This window comes from Eptatretus burgeri, chromosome 11 (genome assembly GCF_056783735.1).
Source record: "Eptatretus burgeri isolate ZD-2024b chromosome 11, Ebu_testis_v1, whole genome shotgun sequence".
In the NCBI taxonomy this organism is placed as follows: Eukaryota; Metazoa; Chordata; class Myxini; order Myxiniformes; family Myxinidae; genus Eptatretus; species Eptatretus burgeri.
Genome location: NC_140971.1, coordinates 91,348,536 through 91,375,764, shown reverse-complemented (window position 1 = coordinate 91,375,764; position 27,229 = coordinate 91,348,536). Strand labels below are relative to the sequence as shown.

At 44.0% G+C, this 27,229-nt stretch overlaps 1 protein-coding gene across 5 annotated transcripts in view; it reads right to left on the bottom strand.

Annotated features, from left to right (window-relative positions):
- The window catches only part of SLC33A2 (solute carrier family 33 member 2), a 46,945-nt gene that overhangs the window by 6,476 nt on the left and 13,240 nt on the right, over nucleotides 1-27,229 (bottom strand). For 4 of the 5 annotated variants that reach the window (XM_085847370.1, XM_085847369.1, XM_085847368.1 and 1 more), the window contains exons 3-7: nucleotides 14,414-14,560; nucleotides 13,781-14,042; nucleotides 13,291-13,438; nucleotides 3,869-3,975; nucleotides 3,000-3,109 (exon numbers count right to left, since the gene is read on the bottom strand). In XM_085847370.1, coding sequence (XP_085703496.1) covers nucleotides 3,000-3,109; nucleotides 3,869-3,975; nucleotides 13,291-13,438; nucleotides 13,781-14,042; nucleotides 14,414-14,560 — 774 coding nt within the window. The remainder of the gene's footprint in view (nucleotides 1-2,999; nucleotides 3,110-3,868; nucleotides 3,976-13,290; nucleotides 13,439-13,780; nucleotides 14,043-14,413; nucleotides 14,561-27,229) is intronic. The other variant, XM_085847372.1, reaches the window with a different exon arrangement.

The window sequence follows — 27,229 nt, the reverse complement described above, 5'->3', positions numbered from 1 at the left end:
AAAATACCCTGAGATATATTATGGCATGACTTACCTATAATTATAATAGTGAATCGAAGTGTCTCTCCTCGTACATTAATTCATGAAAACTTGCAATACAGGTGTTCATGTTATTCATAGAAGACATATGGCAACCAGTATCTTGTGCAAATCAGTATCTTGTGCAACTTCAACTAACGACACAGGGAAACAATAAACTTTTGTACACTTATCCATATCGGCATTGAGAACAGGGGAAGGGTTTGAACAGAACCCTTTGCACTTGCAGTGAATGCTGCATGGAATTCTCTTCTTAGAGCAGCTACAGTTGGTACACAGTCTTGAACTTGTTGAACAGGAACAGTTGATTTCCTTCAAGAGGTTCTCTGGGGCAGCACACTTGTCTGTGATTGCAGGTGTAACAATACTGTTCACAGTTTGAAAGCCATACTCATGTTTGTCCAATACAGTCTTGAACTGAAGCCATGTGGATACTTGGTGGTGTACTCAAAGAGAATGGAAATAGCATGCTCTACTTGTAGGTGGCATCCTCTCAACAGGTACAAACTTTGTGGAGATGGCAAACAAATACCTGAGTTCATCAAGATGGCGTTTCTCGTTGACATGGCTGTACAGAGAACGAACAAACTGTTCTCCTGTTGCTGCAATTGTATCTTTGGAAGCTGACAGGTCTCCAAATGTCGATGCAGATGTTTTAAGTGTACTCGATGCCTGTAGCAGCTTGAAGTGCTTCACTTTTCCCATACCAAACATTGCAGACGTTGTGTCACACCCAGACATGGCATGCACAAATGGTAGTAACCTGCACATTTCAGCACCCACAGCTTGTTTACAGTCATTGATGGATATCAGGTGTTTCTTTGTCTTCATGAAAATGTTGGTGTTTGGCTTGCTGTGGTGAAGTAGTAGCACCAATACATCTGTGTCGTCTGCCATGACAACTATTTGCTCTGTGTTCTCTGCCATTTGGATAGCTTGTTTGGCAACAATGACATCAGCATCACCCTCTTCCCCTGCATGCTCTACGATTATTTCATCAGCTTCCAGGTGATTCGCCAGGAGATCAATTAACGCTTGTTTGTTGTGCTTATCTGCCAAAAATGAAGACTTGTCTGGTGGAACTGGCGTCATGTTCTTCACAGCGAAGTTTGGTGCAGAAACTTTCTGCAGTTTTCGTCTCTTTTGTTCTGGCTCCTTGGTAGTGGAAGTTTGATAGCTATCAAAGACAACACACAGTGGATAGTGTGGCACCGACTTGTTTAGTACACTGTCAATATAGGCTCTGCATACATCGAGGATGGAACCGATCTTTGGCCATGGTAGCTGTTGTAGAAGTGCACATCCATCGATAACTGTTCCTGCTTCAGTTGTGTGTCCATGTGCGTCTTCTTTGTAATACGTGTCTAACAGAAACTTTGCCAGTGTAGACTTTTGACATTTCCTCATTGATCCATCATTATTGAAGAGAGCTGGTGACACTGCTGCTAATTCGAATGAAAATACGCTTAACAATGGAGGACCACTGACAAGAGCCATTGCCAAAAGTCTTTGATAAAGTTCTGCCGATGACATTCTCAGCTCTACTCCATCAGATACAGGTACAGACTTCTTCATGATCGCAAAGGTGGTGGGCTTGATCAGATTTTTTCAGGAAAACATCACTGAACTTCATTCCTGTCATTTTATGTTGAACTTTGCTCCCAAGACTGACTGCTTTCATCCACATTGACTTTGTCACTTGCAACAACATCGGTGGCAATATTTTTCAACTGATCTTCTTGGTTTGCTTGGAAAGGATTGTGACTCCTCAGAAAGGTGATGAAGGTCTGTAAATCCTGAAAGTCTTCTCTTATCCTTCCAGGATTCATCTCTCTGTGGTGATCAGTTGGCTCTGCAGATGTGTTGGTGAGCATTCGTAGTGCATCGGTGTACTGTGCAACAATATGGGCAAAATTCACCTTTGCATAGTATTTATATTGGCAGTTTGGTGATCCAGAGCTGAGGCCCTAAGAGGTCAAATACACTCGGCTGGCACTACTCTCATTTTCTTTCAATTGCAAGGATACTACGCCATTATGTGTGGGCATAATGTTTCTTGGGTCTTTATATGTATTTTACAAGAACATTGTATCTCAACATTCATACATACCTTCTTGTTAGTCCATTTGTGCAGGTACCAACAGGTCCAGTAACCTTGACATATATTTGTTTATAGTAGCAACGGTACAGTCTTCCTACAACTATTGTCATATATATTGCTGAAACAAGGCATTGGGTCCTTTTTTAAAAATCAATTAAAACCTATTTGCCCATTCTTGATTTTTCTTGGGTGGACATCTATAGATGATTTAATGCAATAATTGGCCTGTTAACACAAATGTCTAGGTTAATTTATTTTTACGTCAATTTCTACTGGACTATAAGGAGTTAACAGAGTAGTCAGACCTAACTAGAGCTACGTGGCAACCCTGAGTGACAGAATACACCACCCATAGTCAGAGAAAGACATACATTTTACAGCTGGGACTGAGTGATGCAACGAACTTCTCTTTATCAAAGTATTAACAAAAACAAAGCTCAGGTTAAAATAGTTTAACTTTATTAAAAAGCAGGAACACATTTACATCAAATTTTTTTTAACTCACCGGAAAGGAGTCCGTCCTTACGCACTCAAGGGTTTATGACATGGCATATATTTTGACTTCCAATAACGGCTTCAGCCAGGTTGCGCGGTACAATGCAAATTTACATAGAATTGGGATCATTCACCCCTCTCTAAAAACCTTGGCGTTTATTTTATTTATTTATTTTAAACCAGCCAACACCGACATCCCGAGTATAACCAGTATAACCATCCCGAAGATTTTTTAAATAGATCACACAACAATGGGGAACTGCAACTGTCTCTTGTTGAAGTGAGCATGCCACCGTAAACCAGACTTCATTTCACACAAAGTCTAATACAACAAGGCAGCTAGTAACTCCAATGTGAAACGTACCTGAAGGTGTTTGGACATGCCCTGCACACACCGCATCATGAGAGTGAACGTGAGTGTTGTCAGCAGGCCTCCAGCTAGGTGCTCCACCAAAATGGTTGTCACAGCAATTGCTGTAATCAAGACCATAGACCAAAGATCATGATCATGTCAGCTGTACAGCTCATGATTTCACTGGAGGTGCATCATTGGGCATGACTCAGCAAAGTATAAATGCACAGAAAGGGGTCATCTACTTATTACATATGTAAAATTGGTGGCATTCTTGAATCGCACTCCAGCACCACTCCTCTTTACTCATACCCCTCCCAACATTCTTTCCTTACTCCTCTCATCGACTCTTCTATTTCTCTCAATTTTCAGTTTTACTCACTTGATCCCTCTCATTTCTGTTCGTATTCTCAGTTCATCATTTTACATGTCCTCAAGTCCTACCTCCCAACATCTCAAAATCATTACCCGAGATCACTTTGTGTATCCAATTGAATATCTTACGAGCCTCAATCATATCCCCACATAATAGTGCCTTTCGTGTGAAAAGGCCTCGTTTAATCCTTGCGAATAACTATATCCTGCCAATCCTGGAGCCCCACTTGCTGCCTTATGTCACCTTCCCTTGGTCACCAACTGTCTGTAAGGGCCACCTGGCTATCCTAGCGACGGTCAGCTCAATGAGCGGCGCTGCAACCACGCTGCACGAACGGCCAAGGGGATGGCACCGCAACCAGGTGCATTCCCCATAGAACTCATTTACCATGCTATAATCTTATAATAATCTCACTGGGTGCCGAGCCAGTCAGGGCAAATAGAAGAATTGTAAATGAAACCATATATGTCTGTAAAATACATGCGTAAAAATGAATAAACACTACCTTTGTGCAGCGTATTGAAATGTAGGGGTGCAAACGTTAACAACAGGTTCTGCCCGATGAGCGGAGCCAGACGGAGGTGTAGGACCCAGCGAACCATGGATATAATTCTGTGGGATACGATCACATCAAATGAAATTGAATAGACATCACATTGATTCGATGCACTGTGTTTAGTTATTCGATACAAGCTGACCAAGTGGGAAAGGATAAATAAGATTAGGAAATGTGAACAAGCGACTGAAAACTCAATACCCCATGGACGCATGTTTGGCTCAGACTGCAGATCATCATCATCGACTAGGTCATTGTCGGCCGGAAGCCAGTGAAGCCTACTGTGCACCTGCCCCCCCCCCCCAGACATTTTTCATGGGTATCAAATTGCTCACCAGGAACAACTGAATGAAAAAAACCAAAATGTTCCCAGAAAAATAACTAATTTGTCCTGTATCAAATCGAGCCGTTTCCATGGCAACATATCGAAAATAGAACCACTGCGCCGCGATCAGTAAATTATCGAGCATATCTTTTTCAATTTTTTAAAGATAGTATCACAAAACTGGAACCAAAACAGAGATTATGCACCTCCTTCTAAAAACTAATGTTGTTATGTTAATTAGCACATTTGCATAAACCAGAATGTTGATTTAAATTTGAAATGGTGCTTAAAAACTTGAAAACTGTCAACTTAAACACTTCTCAGAAATTATGGTAGAGGTTTATTGAAATCAAAATCTGGACCGATGCATTTCCAAATTCAAGACAATTACAATGGTACCCACTTGTTACTCTGGAATACGATTAAGTCGGGCCAATTATCAAAAACGAACCCTATGGCCACCATGGCGACCTTTGAAAAGCCATCGTCTTCTTTAGACGATATCACCAGTTCTGGATGAAATTTATTTTCTGATTTGTCGTATTTTTCTTGAAGGTGTACAATCGTGATGACATCATGTAGCAATAACAGAAGAAGAAAACTAGAAAATGGAAGGGAGAAGAGACCAGCGGTTCCACCTGTAGGAAACGGTAGATATTGTTGTGCTTGTGGGGAATTTCATAGCTGGATGGAGGAATTATAGCATAGCATAGCATAGTAGATGGAGGAATTTCATAGCAAGTTAGGATTGTATGGAGTTGCTTGGTCCGTGGACGTGTAGGAGACATCTCGATGTAAATCAAGCAGGGAAACTGTGAGCTTAAGTGTTACTCGTCAACACATGGGGGGGGGGGGTGGTGCTGTGTTAATTAGATTGGGATTAAGGATAATTGCCCCCAGTATGTGATTGCCCCCATTACCTTTTCTCGATGTTGTTGTATTTCAAGACCGGCGATAAAGGGGATCACGTCCTTAAAACCAACTACAACCGAGCTACACGTCCAAGCAGGTCAGAAAGCCCCGCCTTCAGGTGTGACGGCTGGTGAGACCATGCCCCCCGGAGTGGATGATTAATGGGCGTGATGTCAGAGCCGGTAGAAAGAAAAAAAAAAGTGAGGTTTGGAGCAAGAGATCGGGGAGGACAGTTGTGAGAGGAACGTGGCTGAGACGGAAGATCTCGTTTTTGCTCTCCATTCGGCACGACGAAATTGCTGCACGATTCTCGTGTTCGTGCTGGTGAACTTGCAGTGTGCTGGGCAAGACGCTAGCCATTCCTGTTCGGTTGAGTCGTGAAGTTGTACGATTATGAGAAAGAGAGGAAGACGAGTTCACCTCTCAGAGAACTCGTCCATATCAAGTTGTGTGTTCAACGAGAAAGGCGGGCGATCGCTGTGAGCAGACCGCATGTAAGAGAGGAACAATCGGCGTATTCGTTCATGAGAAAAAGCCGCATGGCGGTTAGTGAGCCCTGGTGTTGAATACCACCTCACAAATTACTTCACGTACGTTTCCTGCCCAGAGAGCGGTTCGTCGCCATTTTGGGTGCATCTTCCCACACAGGACGAAGCGGCTCGATCCCAAAGTTCATAAAAGACCATCTCTGTACATAGCTAAGTGCCAGAATAACGGGAGGATTTTCTTTTATTTCGCTTTCCCCTTGTCTGTATTAAAGTCCGTGTGTTGAGGCGCCTCGACTTTAGGCTTTAATCGACCTCACATTTTATTATTACATTTTGAATTACTTTTGTAAATATTTGAATCATTTTTCATTAAATTCCCATGTTTATTTTAAGTTACTGATGTTGTCTATTTGTCATGGGTTCGAGTATAAACCCCTTGTGCTGTGCATCCATCTGCTCCGTCTTTGCCGCCCTTCCCCTCCCACGCGTGCCATAATCACCGAGGATCGCGTGTTCGCCTCTAAGGAAAACCTTAAGGAAACCCTAACAGTTGAACAGTTGGTTGTAAGACTTGAATGGAGTCTGCTTGTGAGCTGATACCAGATGGATTCAGCGATGAACATGGATATCATCGAGACTGCGATCAGCGCTTAACGAAATTTGATTGAATGGACGGGTCTGAACCAAGAGTGGGATGTTCAAATGAACCACGATTAGGCCGGAGGTGATCGAGTGATACGAAAACTGTGTTGTTTGCGAAAAGACGGCAAACAGTATTTTGTTATAAAGACAGCATGGCGATAAGGTCGGGATCTTGCACAACGGAGTCAACATCAAAATTCATGAAAGATGGATGGAGAACAGTTATTGAATGTGCAGAAAAGAAAAACGATGAAAATCTGTTTTGCAAGACCTGTTTGCAGCAGCAGCACATTTTCATGCAAGCTCTCGAAAAATCATATGTACAAGATCCTCAGCATTGGAGAAGTGTAGACAGTAAAGCAAAGCTACATCAAGAAGAACCAGAGAAAGCACGAGGGTACAGTATGCATTGAGCCGGGTGTACGACAGAATTTTAAGGGAAGTTGTTTGTGACAGGAGGATTGGTAAGTAAGCTCAATAACGTACATCAGCTGTATGTTTCATCTTCATTAACAAACATCCTTTTCCCAACCCCATGTATCGAAGTGAGTAGTGGAACGCAAAAATGGAACACACATGGAGAGAAGATAGCTTTTTGCCCCCAAAATATCACGAGAGAGTTGATCTCACACTTGGTTTGCAGCTTAGATACAAGGTGGGAAACATCAGTGCAGTGAGCATTTCTGCTCGGAACTGAAGATAATTTGGCAGAAGTTGCAAGATCTTTACGACATGCAATTCTCAATGCTTTTGAGAAGTCTGGTCATTTTTGAGTGGCCCCAAACTGCTGACCATATTGACAACGCAGGTGATATTGTTGTGGGCCGGGTATCGGCGGTGAGCGCGACCGCTAGATTGAGCTGCAGAGTAGACTCCACCGAACACCCGGAATTCAGATCGTTACCCTCGGATAACTCCGAAGGTACGGGTCCCTTACAGGACCATGAATCATCAATAAATCAACCGCGTGGGCACAGGATTATTTGCCAAACTTCAAAATACCTAGAGGCCCATATGGCGAACTACTGAGTATTCACACCCTCGACGGAGCTCGAATTTTACGAGCCGTAACTGTAAGGCGAGACGAGCCGTAAGGGTGTGCGGAAAAGTTATTGGTACCGGAAGAAAACACCAAGAAACCAGCTGAACGGAAATAGTTATTGGTGATTGACGACAACAACAAAAACAACAACTTGTGTAAGTCACGTGTGAAGCTCAGGGCAATGATTCCTGTGTGGAACGACTAAAAGGCGAAAAGTTCATTCTTCTCTGTGAATGAAACGGATAGCGGTTCACTTCTGAGGATGGGAAAACAACAGTTAGGAAAAAGAGGTTGAAGTTCTAGCATCAACACAAGAAGAGTAACACAAGGATTATATTCCACTGGCTGTTTGCAAAGAAGCATGGTAACATACGAGTGAAACGTCCAGACGGTGATGTCCTCCACTACATCAACAGATTTGAAGGCATTACAATTTTGTTTGATACAGGAACAGGAAACAAAGTCAAGCTGGCATCAAAATCCTAGAGAAGATGCCAAGGTTTGTACCAGCTCTTGTAAGACTGGAGAATTCTTGGAATATGCCACAGGACTTAATAACTGGGGCTGAAGTAGGTCACAGGGTGCAGTGCATGGAAAAACAATGTTCAGAGATGTGGACGATTCGAGACTGTTCACGATCGGGAAGAAGTGTGAAGACAAACCCTTGAATGCAGTGTACAATGTTGACATGGATACCTACCTTGCCAGCTTGCAGGAAATGCTTGGAACACCTCAGACGGGTAAATTATCAAGTTGCAGTATGGAAGAACTCCCACAATACAACAACAGACATGCCTGCAGAATTGCAAGAACATGCATCCATGGGCACACACACACGCACACGCACAAGGAATGTTGGAACCATTATGGATATGAGGACATGTTCTTCCACAGCCCACATCAGGTCGTCGATGGCCTTCAGGAGGCATGAGAAGCCGACGGTGATGACGGCGAGGATATTTCAGGAGAAAATGAGGTTTTTGATTGGGACAATGAGTGATAGGACAGAAGATAACAACCCGAACGTGAAGAAACAAATGACAACTTTTGAAGGTGGCTGTGGCAGAAATTATGTTTTACACTAATTGATCGAGTTATTTATTCTTCAGAGTAACAAAGTGGGTGTTCAATGTAATTGTCTTGAATTTGGAAATGAGACAGTACAGATTTTGATTTGAATCAACCTCTCCTATAATTTCTTGAGAAGTGTTGAAGAACGTGACAGTTTCCGAATTTTAAGCTACATTTCGAATTTTAATGAATATTCAGGATTATGCAAATCAGCTAATTAACATAACAAGATTGGGTATTAGGGGTGAGATCTATAACCTCTATTTTGGTGCCAGCTTTATTATTCTATATATATTTTTTAATTTAACGATATACGCTCGATTTACTGATCCAGGCGCAGTGGTTCTATTTTTGATACGCTGGCATGGAAACGTCTCAATTTGATGAAGTGTAAATGAGTTATTTTTAGCAGCGTCTCGTGTTGTGAACGCTGCTCATAGAGAGCTCAGCGTTTTTCATCTTTGTCTTCTTCTTGTTCTTGTTCTTCTTGTTCTTGTTCTTCTTGTTCTTGTTCTTCTTGTGAAGACAAAACCTTAATCTCTCGGACTCGGCTCTTGTATATACAAGATCTGTATCTCCTTAAATACTAAGCACATGTACACATCCTCGCATTGACGGTGCCTTTTGAGAGCGTCTATCATGAACTTTTAAATATATTCGGACATTTGCTTTAACGTTTCAAAAAGTTCACGTTACTATTTAAAGATTATACCATTTATCGTAAATACACTATATATTTCGTAAATACACTATATATCGTAAATATGTAAATACATTATGTCGGGTCTCGCTCTTGGCTTAAATCAAGGCACATGACAAAATATTGGAAGTTTTGTTTTTTTTTTGTTTTTTTTTAGCCGACAAAACCTTTAGGACGCTGCTCTTGGACACATTTGCCCTTGTTCATTCAGTTGTTCCTGGTGAACAATTTGGTACCCATGAAAATTGTCCCGGGGGCCGTGGGGGCCGGTGTGTGAACGGTGGGCTTCACTGGTCCCTGGCCTCTTCGTGTCTCCCATAAAATATTCAAAGATCTGTACCAACTGTTTTTCTATGTCATTCTCAGCCTGTAGAGATAACATATTGGCCACTGAGCACTGCAGGGAGATTACCATTTTCTCATGGTGGCCACAAGACCACTCCCAATTACAGTTATTCACATAATGTATAACATGAAATAAAACTAGAACGGCACAATTCTGTGCTGCGACGTCAAACGATATGCCTTCGCCCACATCATTATAATACTTGTACCAAGTTTTACTAAATCCCATCAACTGTTCGCAAGTTTCACATGTTTTACCTGACATGACCTCTAACCTCGTGATGCTGAAATTTCATCTTTACTTCATTACACATATTTGTATCAAGTTTGGTCAAAATACAATCACTGGCTCACAAGTTAGCGCAGTAACGGAATGTTTACCTCACACGACCTCTGACTCCAAAATTTAACCAGTTCCTCTTTGAATCGTTAAACATACCAGTGCCAAGTTTGACTTGGATCGCTTAAATCGTTCGTAAGTTATGGCAGTAACAAAAACCTATCACGGACGGACGGACGGACAACCTGAAAGCATTGTGCCTCCAGTGACTTCGTTGACGGAGGCATAAAAAGTATCCAATGAGAGGAGACAAACGTTATATCGGAAGATAAGCAGTCGAGTCACAAATCGTGTGTGCTATCACACGGCTTCAGGTTGTCGTGCTTTCCACAAACCCGTTCCTTGAGCAAAACCAAACTCTTTGTCATCACTTCCACCACCGAAGGTCAACCTCAGGTCGTTTTCACCCCTGTTTATATGTTTGTTATTTGAGAAATCAAAGATTCACCAGTACAGTGTGTATTGGTTGCTCTGGTCTGTTATTCTGTGTGTTTGTCCGCATGTACGTCAATCACATTCAGGTCGGATTTGTACTCCGATCTTCACAAAACGTAACCACCTGATAGAAGACGCCTATTGTTATTGTCGTCGATAATAACATAATACATACTATATATATATATATATATATATATATATATATATATATATATATATATATATATATATATATATATATATATATATATATATATATATATATATATATATATATATATATATATATATATAACATAATATTGGACCATGACAGCATCTATTAATTACGCACTGTTTGAATGCGAGTTGGACCGTGAGTACATCTATTGATAATGGACTATTGGAATGCACCTTTTAGATCTCAATACACTTCAGACTGCTTAGACACCATGACCCTCAGATGATCTTTGGACACTTGCCACTCCTTGGACCTTTTAGACCCTCACGACTATTGGAAAATACCCTTTCGATCTCTAGTCCCCTTTGGACCTCTTACACCCCTTAAGACGCAAACCAACACCCCACAAACGATACTTTTTTCAGCGAGGAATGTGTAATCTACACCCACCCGGAGGCTGGGGTACTCTCTGCTAGTATGAACAGCATTTGCATATCGGACCACTGATTTCGTTCACCAATCAAAACTTATAAGCATGTTGTTTATTTGGATTTCGCAAGTATCGTGATATGCACAACATCCTTCTTGTTTATTTGTCTGTCTGTCTGTCTGTCTGTCTGAGCAGGATATCTCAAAAAGCTATGGTCAGATTCAGATGAGGCGTGATGGGCAGGTTGGGTGTGTGACAAGAACGAATCGAGTCAATTTTGGTGAAGATCCGGATCCAGATCCAAATCATCATTTCGTATCGAGTCTGTGGCTGCTGGTTGCATCATAACTGGGAGCATGGCTGTGCCACTGATGCAGTGCCCTGTTTCTAGTAAGCTGGTACTCATTTTGCTGATCTCAGAAGGATGACAGGCTGAATCAACCCACCTGGTGTTATTTAACGGAAAACAGGGGCTCAAACTCAAAACCCTAAGATCTTAAGCCAGCAACCTTAACAGTTAGGTCAACACCAAGCTTTGGATCCGAAAACTGGAGTTTTAAAAAGCAATTCTTCACCATTGAGAGACAGGACCAAAAATGACATATAACACGATATTTCAAAAAGTTATGTAGGGATTTGGACGAAACTTGGTAAACAGGTTGGGTGTGTGACGAAGACGAATTGATTAGATTTTGGTGAAGATTCAAGATCCAGATACTGGAATTTTAAAAGCGATTCTGAACAATTGAGAGAGACAGGGCCAAAAAACGATGTGTAGCACGATATTTCAAAACGTTGTGGACGGATTATGACAAAACTTGGTGGACTAGTTGGGAAGGTGACAAGAACAAGCAGATTCGATTTTGGTGAAGGTCTGGATCCAGATCCAGCATATCAGTGGATACAAAACGTAAACTGTTGAGCTTGGTGACGGTATGCGCTCTACCGTGCGCTGTTCTTATTTCCATTCTGCAACATGAGCGACGAATACTCAACCATGTGAACCTGCTGCAGATACATTTTTATCATAATGGGTTTTGAAGGTGATGAAAGAAATAAATTGATGACAGTTAGAACTTCGTATTAAAATGAAAATGTTCAACCTGATATAAAATGTACTCAAATACGATATGATACTTTTTAAGTACATATCCATTTGGAATTAACATAATTAGATTTCTCCTTTGTATGGAAAGATCACCTGACTATTAAAGTTTGTATCAGGTTGAACTTTGCCAGTAAGTTGAATATAAGAAGAATTGCCTGTCATTTTAAAGTTATCGAAAGGAATTTTTTTTTTATAAAAGACACAAATAAGTTGGAGTGTGGATTTAAAAAGGTATCCAGATGTATTCACTAAACTCTAGTCGCTTCAAGATCATATATCTTCCCAGTTTCGGGAGAAGCAGACGGACTTTTAACCTACAAAATGATGGAAACTCGTTTTTAAGGACCATTATAGTTGGCGTTTGACGTCATTCTCGCATTCTGTGAGTGTTTCTGTTGAAGGAAAGGATTAACATGTCTGAATTTGAAATATGTGGTACAATCATTCAAGCAGGAGCTGTCTAAGAAGACTGAAGATAAGCTTCACCTGGAGCTTGTCAAGACCAGACAAACTGGCGCCAGTGCCAGAGAAGATAAAAAACATCTTTTACTGAAAACTATATAAAAGACCAAGATTATCCATTTGTATTTGAGAGATCTGGAATGAGTTTGTTTGTTCAGAATCTCCGATGCACGCATATTAAAGTGTTTCGTATGTTGAATAAATGTTCTAAATTGTACTGATGACTTAGAGAATTCTTCTGCACTGCCAACAGTTACACGACACTGCATTTAACGAAAGACATCTGGAGCTAAATAATGAGGTTCTGGCTTCTATAACAATGCCATAACGACTCTACGGAACTGACAGGATAACTTAGAGGTACGCACACTTGCCTCAAAGCTGTCTCGCCTGGGTTTGAATCCCGACCCAACTATAAACTGTCGTCCCGCTGTTTCACAGGCAGGGTGATTAATCAACGTGTGTGCCGTCCCTCGGACGGACATTAAAGATCCCATGATGTCCTCCACAAAGAGTAGGTGAGTCATCAACAATACTCGAGCCCTGCCATCACCAACTCCATTCAAACGTGAGACCAGGCCAGACAATTCATAATAGACAGATGCCAATTTACATCCTGTGGCTGAACCAAGGTGGAATTAATTGGGGCCATAATAGTAGGCCATAATACATCATAGTCGATGCCAAGCTGATGGTGGAGTTGGTACATATACCGTATCACATGAAAAAGGACAACAGAGGGCAAGAGCGTTGTTTTACATGCATTACAAAGCCATCATCACACAATTAACAAATCAGAACATTGTATTAAATTTGTATTTACAATACCAGTATTATGAGCAGTGTGCTCAGATGTGAACACCAAACAGGCTCATTACGTGTGAGACCCTGCCAGGAAGCGAGAGTACCTGTACGAAGCAAGGAGTGGTGCAGCGAGTGAGGAGCTGATGAGGGACAGAATGGTAGCGGGAGAGCTAATGTACAGACCCAGCTCCTTGGTGTTGAATCCTCGATCGAGGAGCAGCAGCGGAAATGTCGACTGCGAGCCCTGCTCTCCTGGTTTGGCCACACACAGCACACTCGATCCGTTAATTTAGTCCATAAACAGCTCGGCTCGACATAAAATGGCACCGACTGTTCACAATTTCCTTAAACTAAAACACAGTTGCAACTGGACATCCTGATGCAATGAATCATCAAAATACGATCCTCTACGAGCTTCCGCCATGCCACTGATCAACCAATAGGCATTCAAAGCAATTCCAGTGAAAGTGTTTGTTATGAATCATTAGTCTGGGTTAAGTCACATGTGCTAAAACACACCAGCCCTGTGACAATATACAGCGGCTTACACGTTTCATTGAGAAATGGGTGTTTGTACAGGAAAGAAACACCCACCGAGTTTGTAGAACAAAACGAACGCAGCCATCCAGCGCATGTCTGCCCCCATGATCACATCGAGGACACCGACGGGCGGACCACCGAGTTTTGAGGTACCCCGGAAGACCCGACTGCCGTTGGACGGATAACGAAAAGAAATGGCAGAAGCGACGGCGCAGGAAAAAGCGAGGCACAGCATCGCACCTGGCCAGGTCAAGGCAGGTAGAGCCCACAGGAGAACTCCACCGGAAAAAAGGGATCCCAGTTTGTAGAACACAACCTGATCACGCACACAACACAACTAACGATAAAGCCAGGTAACAGACACCGAACCGAACCTGGTGCGACTGCTTCACGCACCGCTGTCCGGTTGTTTCTGTGGAACGGCTATGTCGAGAGTCCCAGGATGGATGCTCTGTTTTTCCACGCTCCACACCTACATTACAGTGGGGTGGCCATCTAACGTGGGACGTGCCGTATAACCCAGTCGGAATTTTTGTAACCAATTTAACGAAAACCCGCATGTTATTTGAGTGAAAATACGGTATACGGTATACTTGACATTGAACAACTAAAGAGGAGTGAAAAATATACCGTGCTTGTCGAAGTAACACTTAAAATGAAGACTTGTACGATGGATGCAACTCAGACCTGCACAGCATTCCCTTGACCTAATTCAGCATTTCCTTTGAGCATGGTCACTGCACAGCCATCCACCACCACATCGTGCGCTGCGGCAAATGTGTTTAGCATCAGCAGCAGAGGCATGAGATGCATCAATGACGTGGGAACGCCGGCCTGCACAGGTCATCGACAAAATGGTTCATGGAAACGTGAATACCGTACGGTTACATCTGCAACTTACATCAATATCAATTGGTTTTACGGAAATAGGTGATCTCAGGAGACACATGCAGTCGGCTAAGCGCATTCAGTAGGCTAAGCGCATGTAAGTGGTTACCACACCTATTTTAGGGCATACCCTGACTTGAGTGGCATTTTTGAAAGTCACAAAGACTACTACTGGCCATGAAATTTCGTTCATTGCACAGACAGTGTTCCATAGGACCTTAAAATATATAGGTTCATGGGTCTATGATGTATATTACTGAATCTACAGGATTTTTATTGAATAGATATGCCCAGTATTGGCCTTTTTCTTGTTTCACCTTAAAATATGACATATATTTGACCATGCAAAAATACAACATATAAAACATTCTATATGAAATTTCTCATCTAATCAAAAGGTTGTCACCCACCGTCTGAGAAAATCAGCATTTGTGTCGGTCATTGGTGGATTTGCATGATATATGCACATTCTGGCATATTTTTATTTTTTTCTTGTTTTATTGCCCTTTTAGAGACTGGGACTAAGAAATCCCCTAACAAAATGACTAGTTTATCAATAACTCATATTTACGTGTCTTAAATTATTCAACTTATTACCAATAATCAATGTAAAAAAAGTTGAGATGATCCGGGTGGATACTTAATTACAGCGGCTTGACCGAACTTTCCAACTGCACGTCACGTTTTTAAAAAAATGCTTTTATTCTTCTGTGCATCAGATTATTTTCACTTAAATTTATTTACAAATGGGGCACAGTGATATAGATATAATAGTATAAAAAATATTGAAAACATGCATGGCTTTGGTTGAGTAATTTTGCATTTTTGTCCGACTGCACGTCACACTTTTTTGAATTTGATTAAAAAAATTCTTTAAAAAAAAAATTAAATATTTTTCCAGGTATTTAAAAATATTTTATTAATTTTGAAAGCAGTTAAAACCGTTTTGGAGAATTTAGAGAGCTTTTTGTTACTCCCAGAATTGATTGAATTGAAAATTTACGTCCAGGAATTTGTTCGATAAATCATCTCTCTTTTAGTGCATTTCAGCATCTGACAGTCAATGAATAGAGCAGTAATAAAAAAATAGGTATGTATTATTTCTTAATAATCCCAGAAATTGGTATTTTGATTATTAGATTAGTTGCTAGAATAAGTTACATACTATGACCTTCATTTATTTTGCCAAAAAAGAAAAAAAATAAAAATTAGGTAATTTCATTGAAAACTCGCAAAACCATCAGAATAGGTACCCTTTCTTCAAAGTATCATATTTCGGTGTATGTGTATATATATATATATATATATATATATATATATATATATATATATATATATATATATATATATATATATATGTAATTAAGCTAAACGGTTTTTTGTTCTGAACTCAGTGAGACTTAACATTTTCAGGATAATGAAGTGAGAAGGCAATGGAACAAACTTCATTTTTTGACATTTTTGAAACAGAGTGGTACACTTACATACGCTTTGCCAGTAAAACCTCTGTTTGCCAGACTTCAGGTGACTGGAATTCACAGAAAGTCAGAAAGGGTCGGTGGTAAAACAAACGAGCTGATACTCTCGGTCCCCCGCCTTTTAGGTGGTATGAGGAACAGATGTGAAACATGAAAGCAAAATATTGAACGTTTTTTTTTTTTGAAATATCACGTACACAAGCAGAGTTACCGAGATGGTTGCCATGGCAACATAATTCAGTCAATCACAGCCATCAACTAATCGGGTTTAGATGACGTCATGAGGAAGAGATATCTGCAATGTGAACTTATAGCCTTCAGCCCTCAATATCGTTGACAATATTGTCAATAATTTTGTTCAATGTTGTTTACATGGGTCTAAAAACCTTATCTCCTGCTTACGTGGTTGGAGTAAATTTTAAACTTGCAGGAGTAAAAAAAAAAAATGGAATCAATAGTTATTTCTGGCAATTCCACAAGTGTTTGGAGATTTTTATTGCCTTCATTTTTCTAGTATCGTCATAAATGGTAAATTTGTAATCTGGAGTAAAATTTCACAAATAAGATATGTATATATATATATATATATATATATATATATATATATATATATATATATATATATATATATATATATATATATATATATATATCTCTCTCTCTCTCTGGAAAAAAATAAGAGACCACTACAAAAAAATTAAAATCAGCATCTAAAATCTACATGTATGGCAGCCATTCCATTCCAGTGTCTGTTGAAGTCCAACACAGGCACACCTCATTCTACTTAATGAGGTACTGATTAGGTGATCACCTGAACCGAATCTTATTTAACAAGGAAAAGTATAAAAACCACTGCTGTTTCCATCATAAAATTTCAAAGACGGCGGTTCATAAGAACAAGGTCAAGCAGCAGGCATTGGGGACAACAAAGCTACAAACTGGCAGAGGGCGAAAACGACTTTCCACTGACCGGGATGACCGCCAACTCATTCGAATGTCACTCAACAACCGTAGGATGACATCAAGTGACCTACAAAAAGAATGGCAAACGGCAACTGGGGTGAAGTGCACGGCGAGGACGGTTCGAAACAGGCTCCTAGGGGCAGGGCTGAAGTCATGCAAAGCTAGAAAAAAGCCCTTCATCAATAAGAAGCAAAGAAGAGCCAGGCTGAGGTTTGCAAATAGTAAAACCAGAAAAACTGAGAATTTTGCAGCGGTTTCTTAATTTTTTTCCAGAGATATATATTGTTACGGCTGTGGAAATTCGCAGACCACCATAAAGGGCCCGTAGGTGAGATAACTCAAAGTACATGTGTAGTTAGTCCCAAACCCGTTGTTTAGAGGGGAATATGTGATTCATTCGGACTGCGACGCTTTGAGATGGCCGTTTTTCTGTTCTATCTTTATTTTGAACCAACCACGTCTCAACCGCCATCACACAACAACCACCTTAACCACCACCGATAAACCCTCCACCACCCTCACCTCTCTCCTTCTATGGCCATTCCCGCACCACCTGTGAACACTGAGCGTCAGGCTGTCTTGGGCTCGTTCAAGATACGCACCGAGCCACGAGTGCAAATAGCGGCCTTTCCGAGGGAGAATTCGGATCAAGAACGCTACACGCCCACTTCTGATCCGTCCAATTAGCAAGCGCGGAGCGGCTTGGCCCCGCCTCCAGGCGCGTCTGTGTGAAATCCATATATGCAAATTCTAGGATCAGGGGAGGTTCACGCCCACTTCTGATCCGTCTAATTAGTAAGCGCGGAGCGGCTTGGCCCCGCCTCCAGGCGCGTCTGTGTGAAATCGATATATGCAAATTCTAGGATCAGGGGAGGTTCACGTCCACTTTTCCTCCGTCCAATTGGCGAGCGTGGCTCTGCCCCCGAGGTCATCCTGATCCGGAAATTTGCATATCGTTTTCTCCTGCCAGCCTATAAAATGGCGAGCGCAAGGGGAATCGTGGCAGAGTCAGTTTTTGGTTGGAAGAGCAGAGTGTGGCAGTAGCAGTGTGTGTCGGCAGGGCAGAGGGAGTCGAGTCATCGGTGTGGCAGAGAGTGGAGTCGGGTGGCGAAGGCATCGAGTTGGGTTCTGCAGTCGGCTGAGGAGAGTTGCGGGAAGAGGCAAATGAGCTCGGGTCCGAGGCGAGAAGGACGGCGGTCGGCGACGAGGTCGCGGTGTGAAATCGCTCGTCGCGGGACCCAAGCCAGCCAGCCAGCCATTCTCCCTCCCCCAGGGCATCAACAATTCCCCCTTTCTCTGCGCTGAGATAGTGCAACAAGGGGGCCCCGTTCCCATCCCACTCCAAACGTCGTGCCAACGAAACCCGCCAAGGATCACGGAGTCGGGGCACAGCCACGCGGCCACATCTGCGGCTCGTCCGCCAACGCGTCACGAGGATGCGGGTAGGACCCACCCGGTTTCGCGGACCTGGCCGCTCCTTCAGGTCACGCGCACATATTGGCCTACAGGCCCGTCTGCCCCCTTGTCTATGAGGGTGGCTTCTTTCCTTTGCTTTTGAGTAAATGTGTATTGGCGCCGTCTGTAAAGTAGAACTGTATAAGTGTTGCCGTGTGTACGCGTATTCGGTAGTAACTCTGCGTCATTGTTTCTTTTGTTTTAACTGCTATCTGTGCATTTTGACTGTATGGCTGTATATGTGTGCTTTCCGTGTGTCACGTAATAAATGTGCATTGTGTGAACCGTTTTCCCGTTTCGCTTCGTCTTTTCTTTCTTGACCCTCCATCCTGCTTCACGTAAAGGGTTCGTAGTGGGCTTAATACGCCCGATAATTAATCGGAACCGTCGAGGCTGACGATAACACCGCTCGGTTATCACTGTAGCACGGAACGGACTGCTTAAGTGGTTCGTGTCCGGAGTCGGCCTGTGGCGTGGTGCGATCGCTCGGTCGACCATTCGCGCAGGTACTTAGGTAGATCGAATTTGGCGAGCAACCCTATCCTGCGCGGGTGGGCAATTGGCACGATTGTGGTGAGGTTAAACCCCCACCCGTGACTAGCTCCTGGCGTTGGTCCGAGAGGGGCACGACAGAATTGTCCGTTCCGGTGGGCGAGGCGGCCGCCATTCGAGTCGAGCAGCCGATCGCACGCCCGCGGGCGCGAATTCGCAACAATATATATGTATATATATATACATATACAGTATATATATATATATATATATATATATATATATATATATATATATATATATATATATATATTGTTACGGTTGTGGAAATTCACAGAACACCATTCAGGTTTCCCAGAGATCAGTTATGTCGATAAGTGTGTGTTCAGATTAGATTTCCCCACCGATGTCAAAAGGGCTGTGATCTTTGAGTCAGCCGTTATTCTTTTGCTATCGTTATTTTGGAGCAACCACATCCGCCTCTAAACAACCACGCCATCCCCACCACATCTCAACAACCACGCCATTCCCACCACAGCGCCAACCACAACATCTCCTCACCATCTCCTCAAACGCACAACATCGCCCCACCTTCATCTCCATTGCCCCGCCATCTTTTCGCCAGCCACAGCGAATCCCCACGGACGAGCAACATCGCCGCCGACAGACGTGAGGGTTCCCTGTTAGAGCAGGAGCCGATGATTCCTGCAACGTCCGCGTGGTTGATGATTTCACCCACATCCGCACATGTCCGAGCTTCGCGAAGAGATCGGATCAGAATCACAAAAGGGGTAGAGCCAGCGGTGGGTGAGAGGTGAGAGATCAGACCTCATCCACGGACCCCATAAAAAGGCGCGCTGAACGCCAAGCAAGCAGTCTGTCGGGGAGCTGCAGAGAGTGGAAGTCTGGAGTCGAGCTGGCGTCGAGTCGGAGGAAGCCAGCAGCCCGCCAAGGTTCGAGTCCAGTGGAGGGCAGTCGGAGCTTGGAGCGCAGCCAGCCTGCCGTGCAGAACCACGGGAAAGTGGAGAAAGCCGGAGAGAGGTCGCCAAGCTGACCGCCAAGCGGAGAGAGGTCGCTGAGGAACGGGCGGGCTCCTAAAAGAGCATCAACTCTCGAAAGAGCAAAGGCCCGTTCGTTCCTCGGAGGCATCGTCGGCTCGGCCTGAACCACCAGGCCGCACGGCGGGGCCTGGGCCAAGCAAGTCGCGCAGCACCAACTGCCGTGTCAACGAAACGTCGAGGGTCAACCAGCGAGTCACCACGAAGGTGGCAGGTAACCAGCATGGCCTCTCGGAGCTCTTGCGGTCTCCACAGCTCCGTGAACTATTAAAGGCCCACGAGGTCTAGTTCTGCCCTTTTCTTTCCTGGGGTTTTTCTTTGTATGAATGTCGTGGTGCCTTGTCTGTCAAGTAATGAACTGTTAAGTGATTGTGTACAAAATAATAGAACGGTTGTAGTTCTTTGTTTTGTCCCTTACCTGCATTGCTTTATTAACTGCATGATTGCATACATGTATGACTGCTTACGTGTGTATAAATAAATGTCATTGTTTGAATGTTCACCTGTCTGTTGCGTCCTTTCCTGTCATTGACTGCCATTATTACGTACGGAATATTAGCTGGCTTTTAAATAGCCGATAAAGTAATCGGATCCGATGGGGCTTGGCGATATACAACGCTCGGCAAATCGCAAACGGAGTGAGCTGCTTAAGCGGCTTGTTTCCAAGCAGGTCCCGTTGAGGTATAAATCCCCGGCATTTGTCTGCGCGCATACTTAGGTAAATCGACAATTCGGCGATCGGACCCTGTCGCGCGTGGGCAGAATAGTTGGCTGATTTACGGTATGATTAAAAACACACCCATAGCTGGATTTCGGCATTGATCCGAAAGCTGCGACTAGGTTTGCCACGTCCGGAGGGTGCGCGGCTGCGATTAGCTAAAAGCGGTCGTTCGCATGCTGGAGTGGTGAGAAACCACAACAATATATACATTATACATACATATGTACATATACATACATACATACATACATACATATATATATATATATATATATATATATATATATATACATATACATATATATATATATACTGAACAAAAATATAAACGCACCAACCTAAATATCTAAGTCAAGATTGCCATTATGGGAAAATGGTCAAACCGATGATATGTTTGAGCAATGGTTCTTTTGTTTTGCTCAAGACAGATGTTCCCATTGAAATTGACCACTCTGAGTGTGTGGACTCACACGTTGAGTAATCCTTCCCATGAGCACCATGGGGCTTGACAGAGTGATGGTCAGTGAGCGTGACCAGGACACAAACACTCCCTATAGCTTGCCCTATAAAAGGCCTCCCCAAAATGTGGACTGGTGCCAAATGTCAACATGCCACAGATGTCACAAATCTTGAGGGAGCGTGCCATTGGCATGCTGAATGCTGGGACGTCAGTACGGGCCGTTGCAGCACACTTCAATGTCCACCACTCCACCATTAGCCGCCTGAGAACGCGCCTCAGAGAGACTGGAAGCACCGTGAACCGCCCACATGCTCGGCGACCACCGCCGGTCAGGATCGTCACATGAGGCTGCAACATCTCCGGGATCGACTCCGACCGGCCACGAGGACTGCCGATGAGACTGTCGGGCTGCATAACAGGCGCATTTCAGCCCAGACGGTGCGTAACCGCTTGAGGGAGGCCAAGCTTGAGGGAGGCCAACACCCGCTACTGACTGTGTGAACTCTGACAGTGACACCTCGGTTGTGTCGGCTGTTGTAGCGCAAAGACTGTCGCCAGAATTCTCAAGGAACTCTTTGAAATTTAATGCTCAATTGTCATGGATTCTATAACCAAATTGTTGTGAAGATTTAGTATTAATGAGTTTGAGGTAAAATAGTAACAATCGCTTGGTGCGATTATATTTTTGTTCAGTATATATATATATATATATATATATATATATATATATATATATATATATATATATATATATATATATATATTTATTGTTACAGGCGGGTGTCAGCCACCAACCGACCGCTCTGACGGAGCCGCAAGTCGAGTCGGACCGACCGATCGCGCGAAATATAGATCGCCGCCCGGATAAGTCCGAGCGACGGGTCCTTGTACAAGAACCGAAATACGCCAATAGGCAGATCACGTGGGGTAGGGTCGATTGCCAATCTTCAATGTACCTCAATACCCAAGTGATCCAACTACCGGGGTATTCCACCCTCGACGAAACTTGTACGGAACAAACCGCCGAGGCGAGCCTGTCCTGTGCGCAATTCCGAGCGGCTTATTCGCCGAGAACCGTCGGTCCAAATGTCCCCCTTTTACGGCAAACCAACGGATTTCTAACTCCCAACATACGAAATGCTCAGTCAATGAAAGAATCAACGCGATGAGCTGCAAACATTTAACAATTGGGGTATTTATTAAAAATAATGGGGAACTAGGGAAGCACGTAAGAGCAGAACCATACCGACTTTACGAAATGCAATGCAAACATTTACAGCACACAAAGCACTTATCAGTTTTGTTTTGTTTTTTGTATACCTTGTCGAGAATCGTATGAGAGCTAACACACAACTCACAGCAAGGGGGCGTGAGACAAGAGGGGCGGGAGTGGGAGGGACAAAACAGTGGGGAACAGACACATTCGGTGAACTGTGGAAGGGAGAGGGATGGGGATGGGACGGGGAACATGGCGAAGAGAAGATGGACATTACAGGGACTTTCAGGAAGGAAAGCAGGGGAATTGAAGGAAGTGGGCTTGGGTGGATTATTGGGGGTAGAAAAGATCGAGGATTTGGATGGGGGATGATAAGAGGTGGTGGTGAACAGCTGTTTTGAAAGCCTGGAGGGAAGAATGGGAATGAATGGAGTGAGGAAGTTTATTCCAAAGGCGGGAAAAAAGAGGAATGAAAGAGTGAAGGTGAGCAGTGATTCGTGATTTTGGTAGTTTTACCAGAAGGGGGTTGTTAGCGGACCTTGAGCGCCCTGTGGAAATGTGGTGGGGACAAATCGCAGAGAGAAAGCAGGGGGGGGCAAGGCTGGAGAGGAGTCGGAAGAAGACAGAAAGACCACCGACCAACCTGCGGTGATTGAGTGAGAGGCCCAAAGACTCAGCTTCATTGCGGGAGATGCCGATGATCCAAGATGCCCTGGTTTCGACAGCGTGAAGCCGAGAAAGGTGGGAGGCAGGAGCACCAGCCCAGAGGGGAGAGCAGTACTCCATCAGGCTACGGACAAAGGCTTTGAAAGTCGTCAGGAGCTCAAGAGGGCCGAGGAAGGACTTTGCACGACGGAGGATTCCCAGTCGGCGACTGGCTTTTGAGGCGAGGTTGGAAATGTGACTTTCCCAAGAAAGGTCATGGCAGATAGTGAGACCCAGAAGCTTGAAAGAAAAGACTTCTTCCAGAGGATTGTTAAGAAAGTGAATGGGGGGTTTTCTAAACGGTCCTTTCGAAGAGACATCGTGAGTGTGAGATTTGTCTGGATTGAAAGACATGTTCCACGTGTTGGACCAGTTTGTGATTTTATCCAGATCAGCAGTGAGTGAAGAAGCTGCTGCTTGCCGGTCTGAGGGATGACAGATGGTACGGCAGAGGGTGGAGTCTTTGGCAAAGAGAAATAGAGGATTTTCAAAAGAGTCGGAGAGATCATTGATGAAAACCAGAAAAAGAACAGGGCCCAGAACGCTACGTTGAGGAACTCCAGCCTGCACAGAAAGAGGGGATGAAAGAACTCCATTTAGGGCCACACGTTGACTGCGACAGGAGAGGAAGTCTGCGAGCCATGAGTGGAGATGGCCTTGAATACCATGGGAAGAGAGTTTTGTGAGCAGGGCAGGGTGCCAGACTGTGTCAAAAGCACGTGATATGTCCAGGGATATGGCTCGGATTTCCTGTCTGGCATTGAGGACCTCCATCCATTGATGGGAGAGCAGAAGCAGAATATCCAGGGTCGAGTGACCTGGTCTGAAACCAAATTGATGATCGGAAATCAAGCCATTGGAGAAGAGGAAGGATTTCATGTCTGAAGCAATGATGGATTCCATAACCTTGCTGATGATTGGGAGAAGGCTGATTGGTCTGGAGTTACAGGGATCTGTTTTTGCACCTTTTTATGCAGGGCAGTGATGTTAGCAGATTACCAAGCAGATGACAGATGACCTTGAGAAAATGAGAGGGTGAATAGAACAGAGAGAGGGTGAGCAAGAGCAGAAGAGCAGGCTTTGAGGACACGTGGGCTGATGGCGTCTGGACCGGTTGCAGAATCTGAGTCGAGGTTTGAAAGCAAGCTCTCCACCTTGTCAGGAGAAAAGGACACAGAGTCCAGGGACAGTTGTGTGCGACTGGGTAAGGTGGGTAGAGAAAGTGATGGGTTTAGGTCACAAGATTTAGCTGCAAACACCGAGTTTAGACATTCAGATTTATCACGTGCAGTATCAGCAGTGCGGCCATTTGAGGTAAGGGAGGGGATGGAGGGGGAACATACACCAGAAACAGATTTGATTAAACGCCACCAGGATTTTGAGGAGGGAGAGAGGTTTGAGAGTTCAGACTTGAGATGAGAAAGACGTTTTCTGGCTCTCCTGAGGGTAGATACACACTTGCTACGAGCTTTATGGAAGGAACTGAGATTGCCCTCAGTTGGGTTTGCTTTCCATGAGGCAAAGGCAAGTTGTTTCAGGACAACTGCCTCACTACAAGCTTCAGTAAACCAAGGGCGGGAGGAAGGGTAGGACAACTGAACACGAGAGGGAATAAATCTGTGCATGAGGCAGAGCAAGTTTCTTTGAAAGAATTCCCAGGATGAGTTGATGTTTGAGAAAGTAGTGATGGGAGACCAGTCTGTAAGATTGATGGCTGCTCGGAGACCGTGCCAGTCGGCTTGAGTGAAATGCCAGACTCGACGGCGGTGAGATGGTTCTCTGATAACAGCCAGAGAGATGTCCACTTTGACAAGGACGTGGTCAGAAGAACCGATTGGAGTGGAGAAAGAGCAGCAGATATTGTCAGCGAAATTTGTCAAAATCAGATCCAGAAGAGATGGAGTACCATTGGTTGAGATCCGGGTCGGGAAGTTGACCGATTGAGTCAGTCCCAATGAGTCGCAGAAAGCTTTTGCTGAGGTGCCATGACAGGTGAGAGAGGTACCCACACCTAGCCAACTGGTGTGATGACAATTGAAGTCACCACATAAGAGGAAGACAGAGTTTGGATGAGAAGATAGAAGATGGTCCATGTTTTCGGATAGTGAGGTGTAGATGGAGTCATCACTGTTAGGTGGACGGTACAGTACACATATAAACATGAGGTGGGAGTGAGGGGAAGCCGTAGCCAGAGGTATTCCTGGGGGTGTGGGGGAGTGAGGGCAGTGCATGGAGAGTGAGGAATAGAGTCTTTGATGAAGAGAGCAACACCTCCACCAGGACGAGGCTCAGGTCTGTCATACCGGAGGAGGGAGTAACCTGGGAGTCAGACACGTCTTGGGAGAGGAAAGTTTCTGTTAGGCAGATTATGTCTGGTTTGTCAGTGGCAACCTGTTTGGAAAGATCTGAAAGGTTTGAGTGAAGGCCCCGGATATTTGAGGTCCACACTTTTAATGAAGAGGTAGGGGAGGAGGCTTCTGGTGCAGGGGGTGGAGGGGGAGGGTAGGACAAGCGACGACGGGGGGAGGTAAGGAGGGTTGTTGAAAGCGTGTGGGGTATTGCAGAATAGCTCGGGGAGGGGGCCGAATGAGGAGGAGAAAAGGCTCTGTGGTGCTGGGGGAGAGGGGAGACAAGAGACAAGGAAGAAGGAAGTTGAGGATTTGAGGATGTGGAGTGAAGAGATGGAGGTGAGAGGGCAGTGGAGGGAGGCAGCTTGGTGGATGTGAGGGGGAGCAACTTTGAGAAGCATGAGTGAGGGGGATGAAAGGTGGGAGAAAGGTGTGGGGGCAATTTTTGAGAGAGGTGAGAGGGAGGCTTGGAGGGAAAAGAGTGGGATGGTTGCTTTGAGAGTGAGAGTGAGAGGTGAGGGGGGTGAGTTGGCACTGAAGTTGGAAAAAAAGAATGGTTGATGGAAAGTGAACATTCATAGCAAACTGGGGTTTTTAAAAGTTTTAGGTCAGAGATGCGATTTAACATAATTCTTGATGGATGCAATGAAGGCGAATTCAGAGAATGGAGAGAAGAAGCGCTGTAATAGTTGGATTTTTTAGGCAAGGAATGAAGGAGAGCTCGAAATGAGAGCAGTCTGTTAAAATAGCAGAAGAGTAGTGCATTATGAAACAGTAAAGTGTACCACATGTGTGAGAGAGGAAGATGAAGCATTATAAGATCGTTTTTGTTGTTAATATTAATGTTTGAGAGAGTTTTCAACAGATTAGGTCATGGAAGTGGAGAAAAAAAAATTGAGGAAGAAGACGAGGAGGAAGATAAGAGGAAGAAGAAGAAGCAGAATCGGGATGAGGTCAGTGTGTTGTTGTTGTTGTTGTTGTTGTTGGGTATTTTTTTTTTTTGAGATAAGAAAGAGATTTGTTGGAAGAATGGGGGATGTTGGGAAAGTGGGGAGGATGAAAATTGAAGGTAATGCGGAGAAAAAACAAAATAAACAAACAAAAAAAAACGATCGAACACCGAGTGGAACCGGTAGGCCTCAAGCCAAGGCCAAGGCCTCGGCCTCAAACACCCGGTAAGAACGTCAACAAAAATACTCACAAAATAGCACGATTTTTGAAACAAAACCGAACGAAGAACACACAGTAACATGTAGGTGAGAAAATTAAACAGTTAAAACGGGACAGATAACGACCGGAAACTTAACTTTGAGAACTTCAGCAGAAAGCCCCTTTGGAGACCTCTCATCGCTCCAAACCCGGAACGACAGTTTCCTACTTATTAGACAGGCCCACGGACACACGTACGCACACACACACCTAATAAATGGTGGCAGAGGCCTTTAATAACGAGCTCCAGCTCGGAGGACAGGTGAGCTGAAACCCAGAGCCAAACTCGAACCGCTTCACCTCGTGTGGTCTTCAAGTTGTTCGGACCCGGGCTCCAGCGAGAGCGAGCTGGATCCAATCGTTGTGAGCCGCGATCCTTCCTGAGCTCCCACGAATCCTCCGGTGCTTCTCAATACATGCTGCTGAGACGAGGCGCTGATCCTTCCCGTTGATGCGTCACTTCCCCGAGGAACCACCTCCAAGAAGAGGTCGATGAGTCGCACCAAGCCG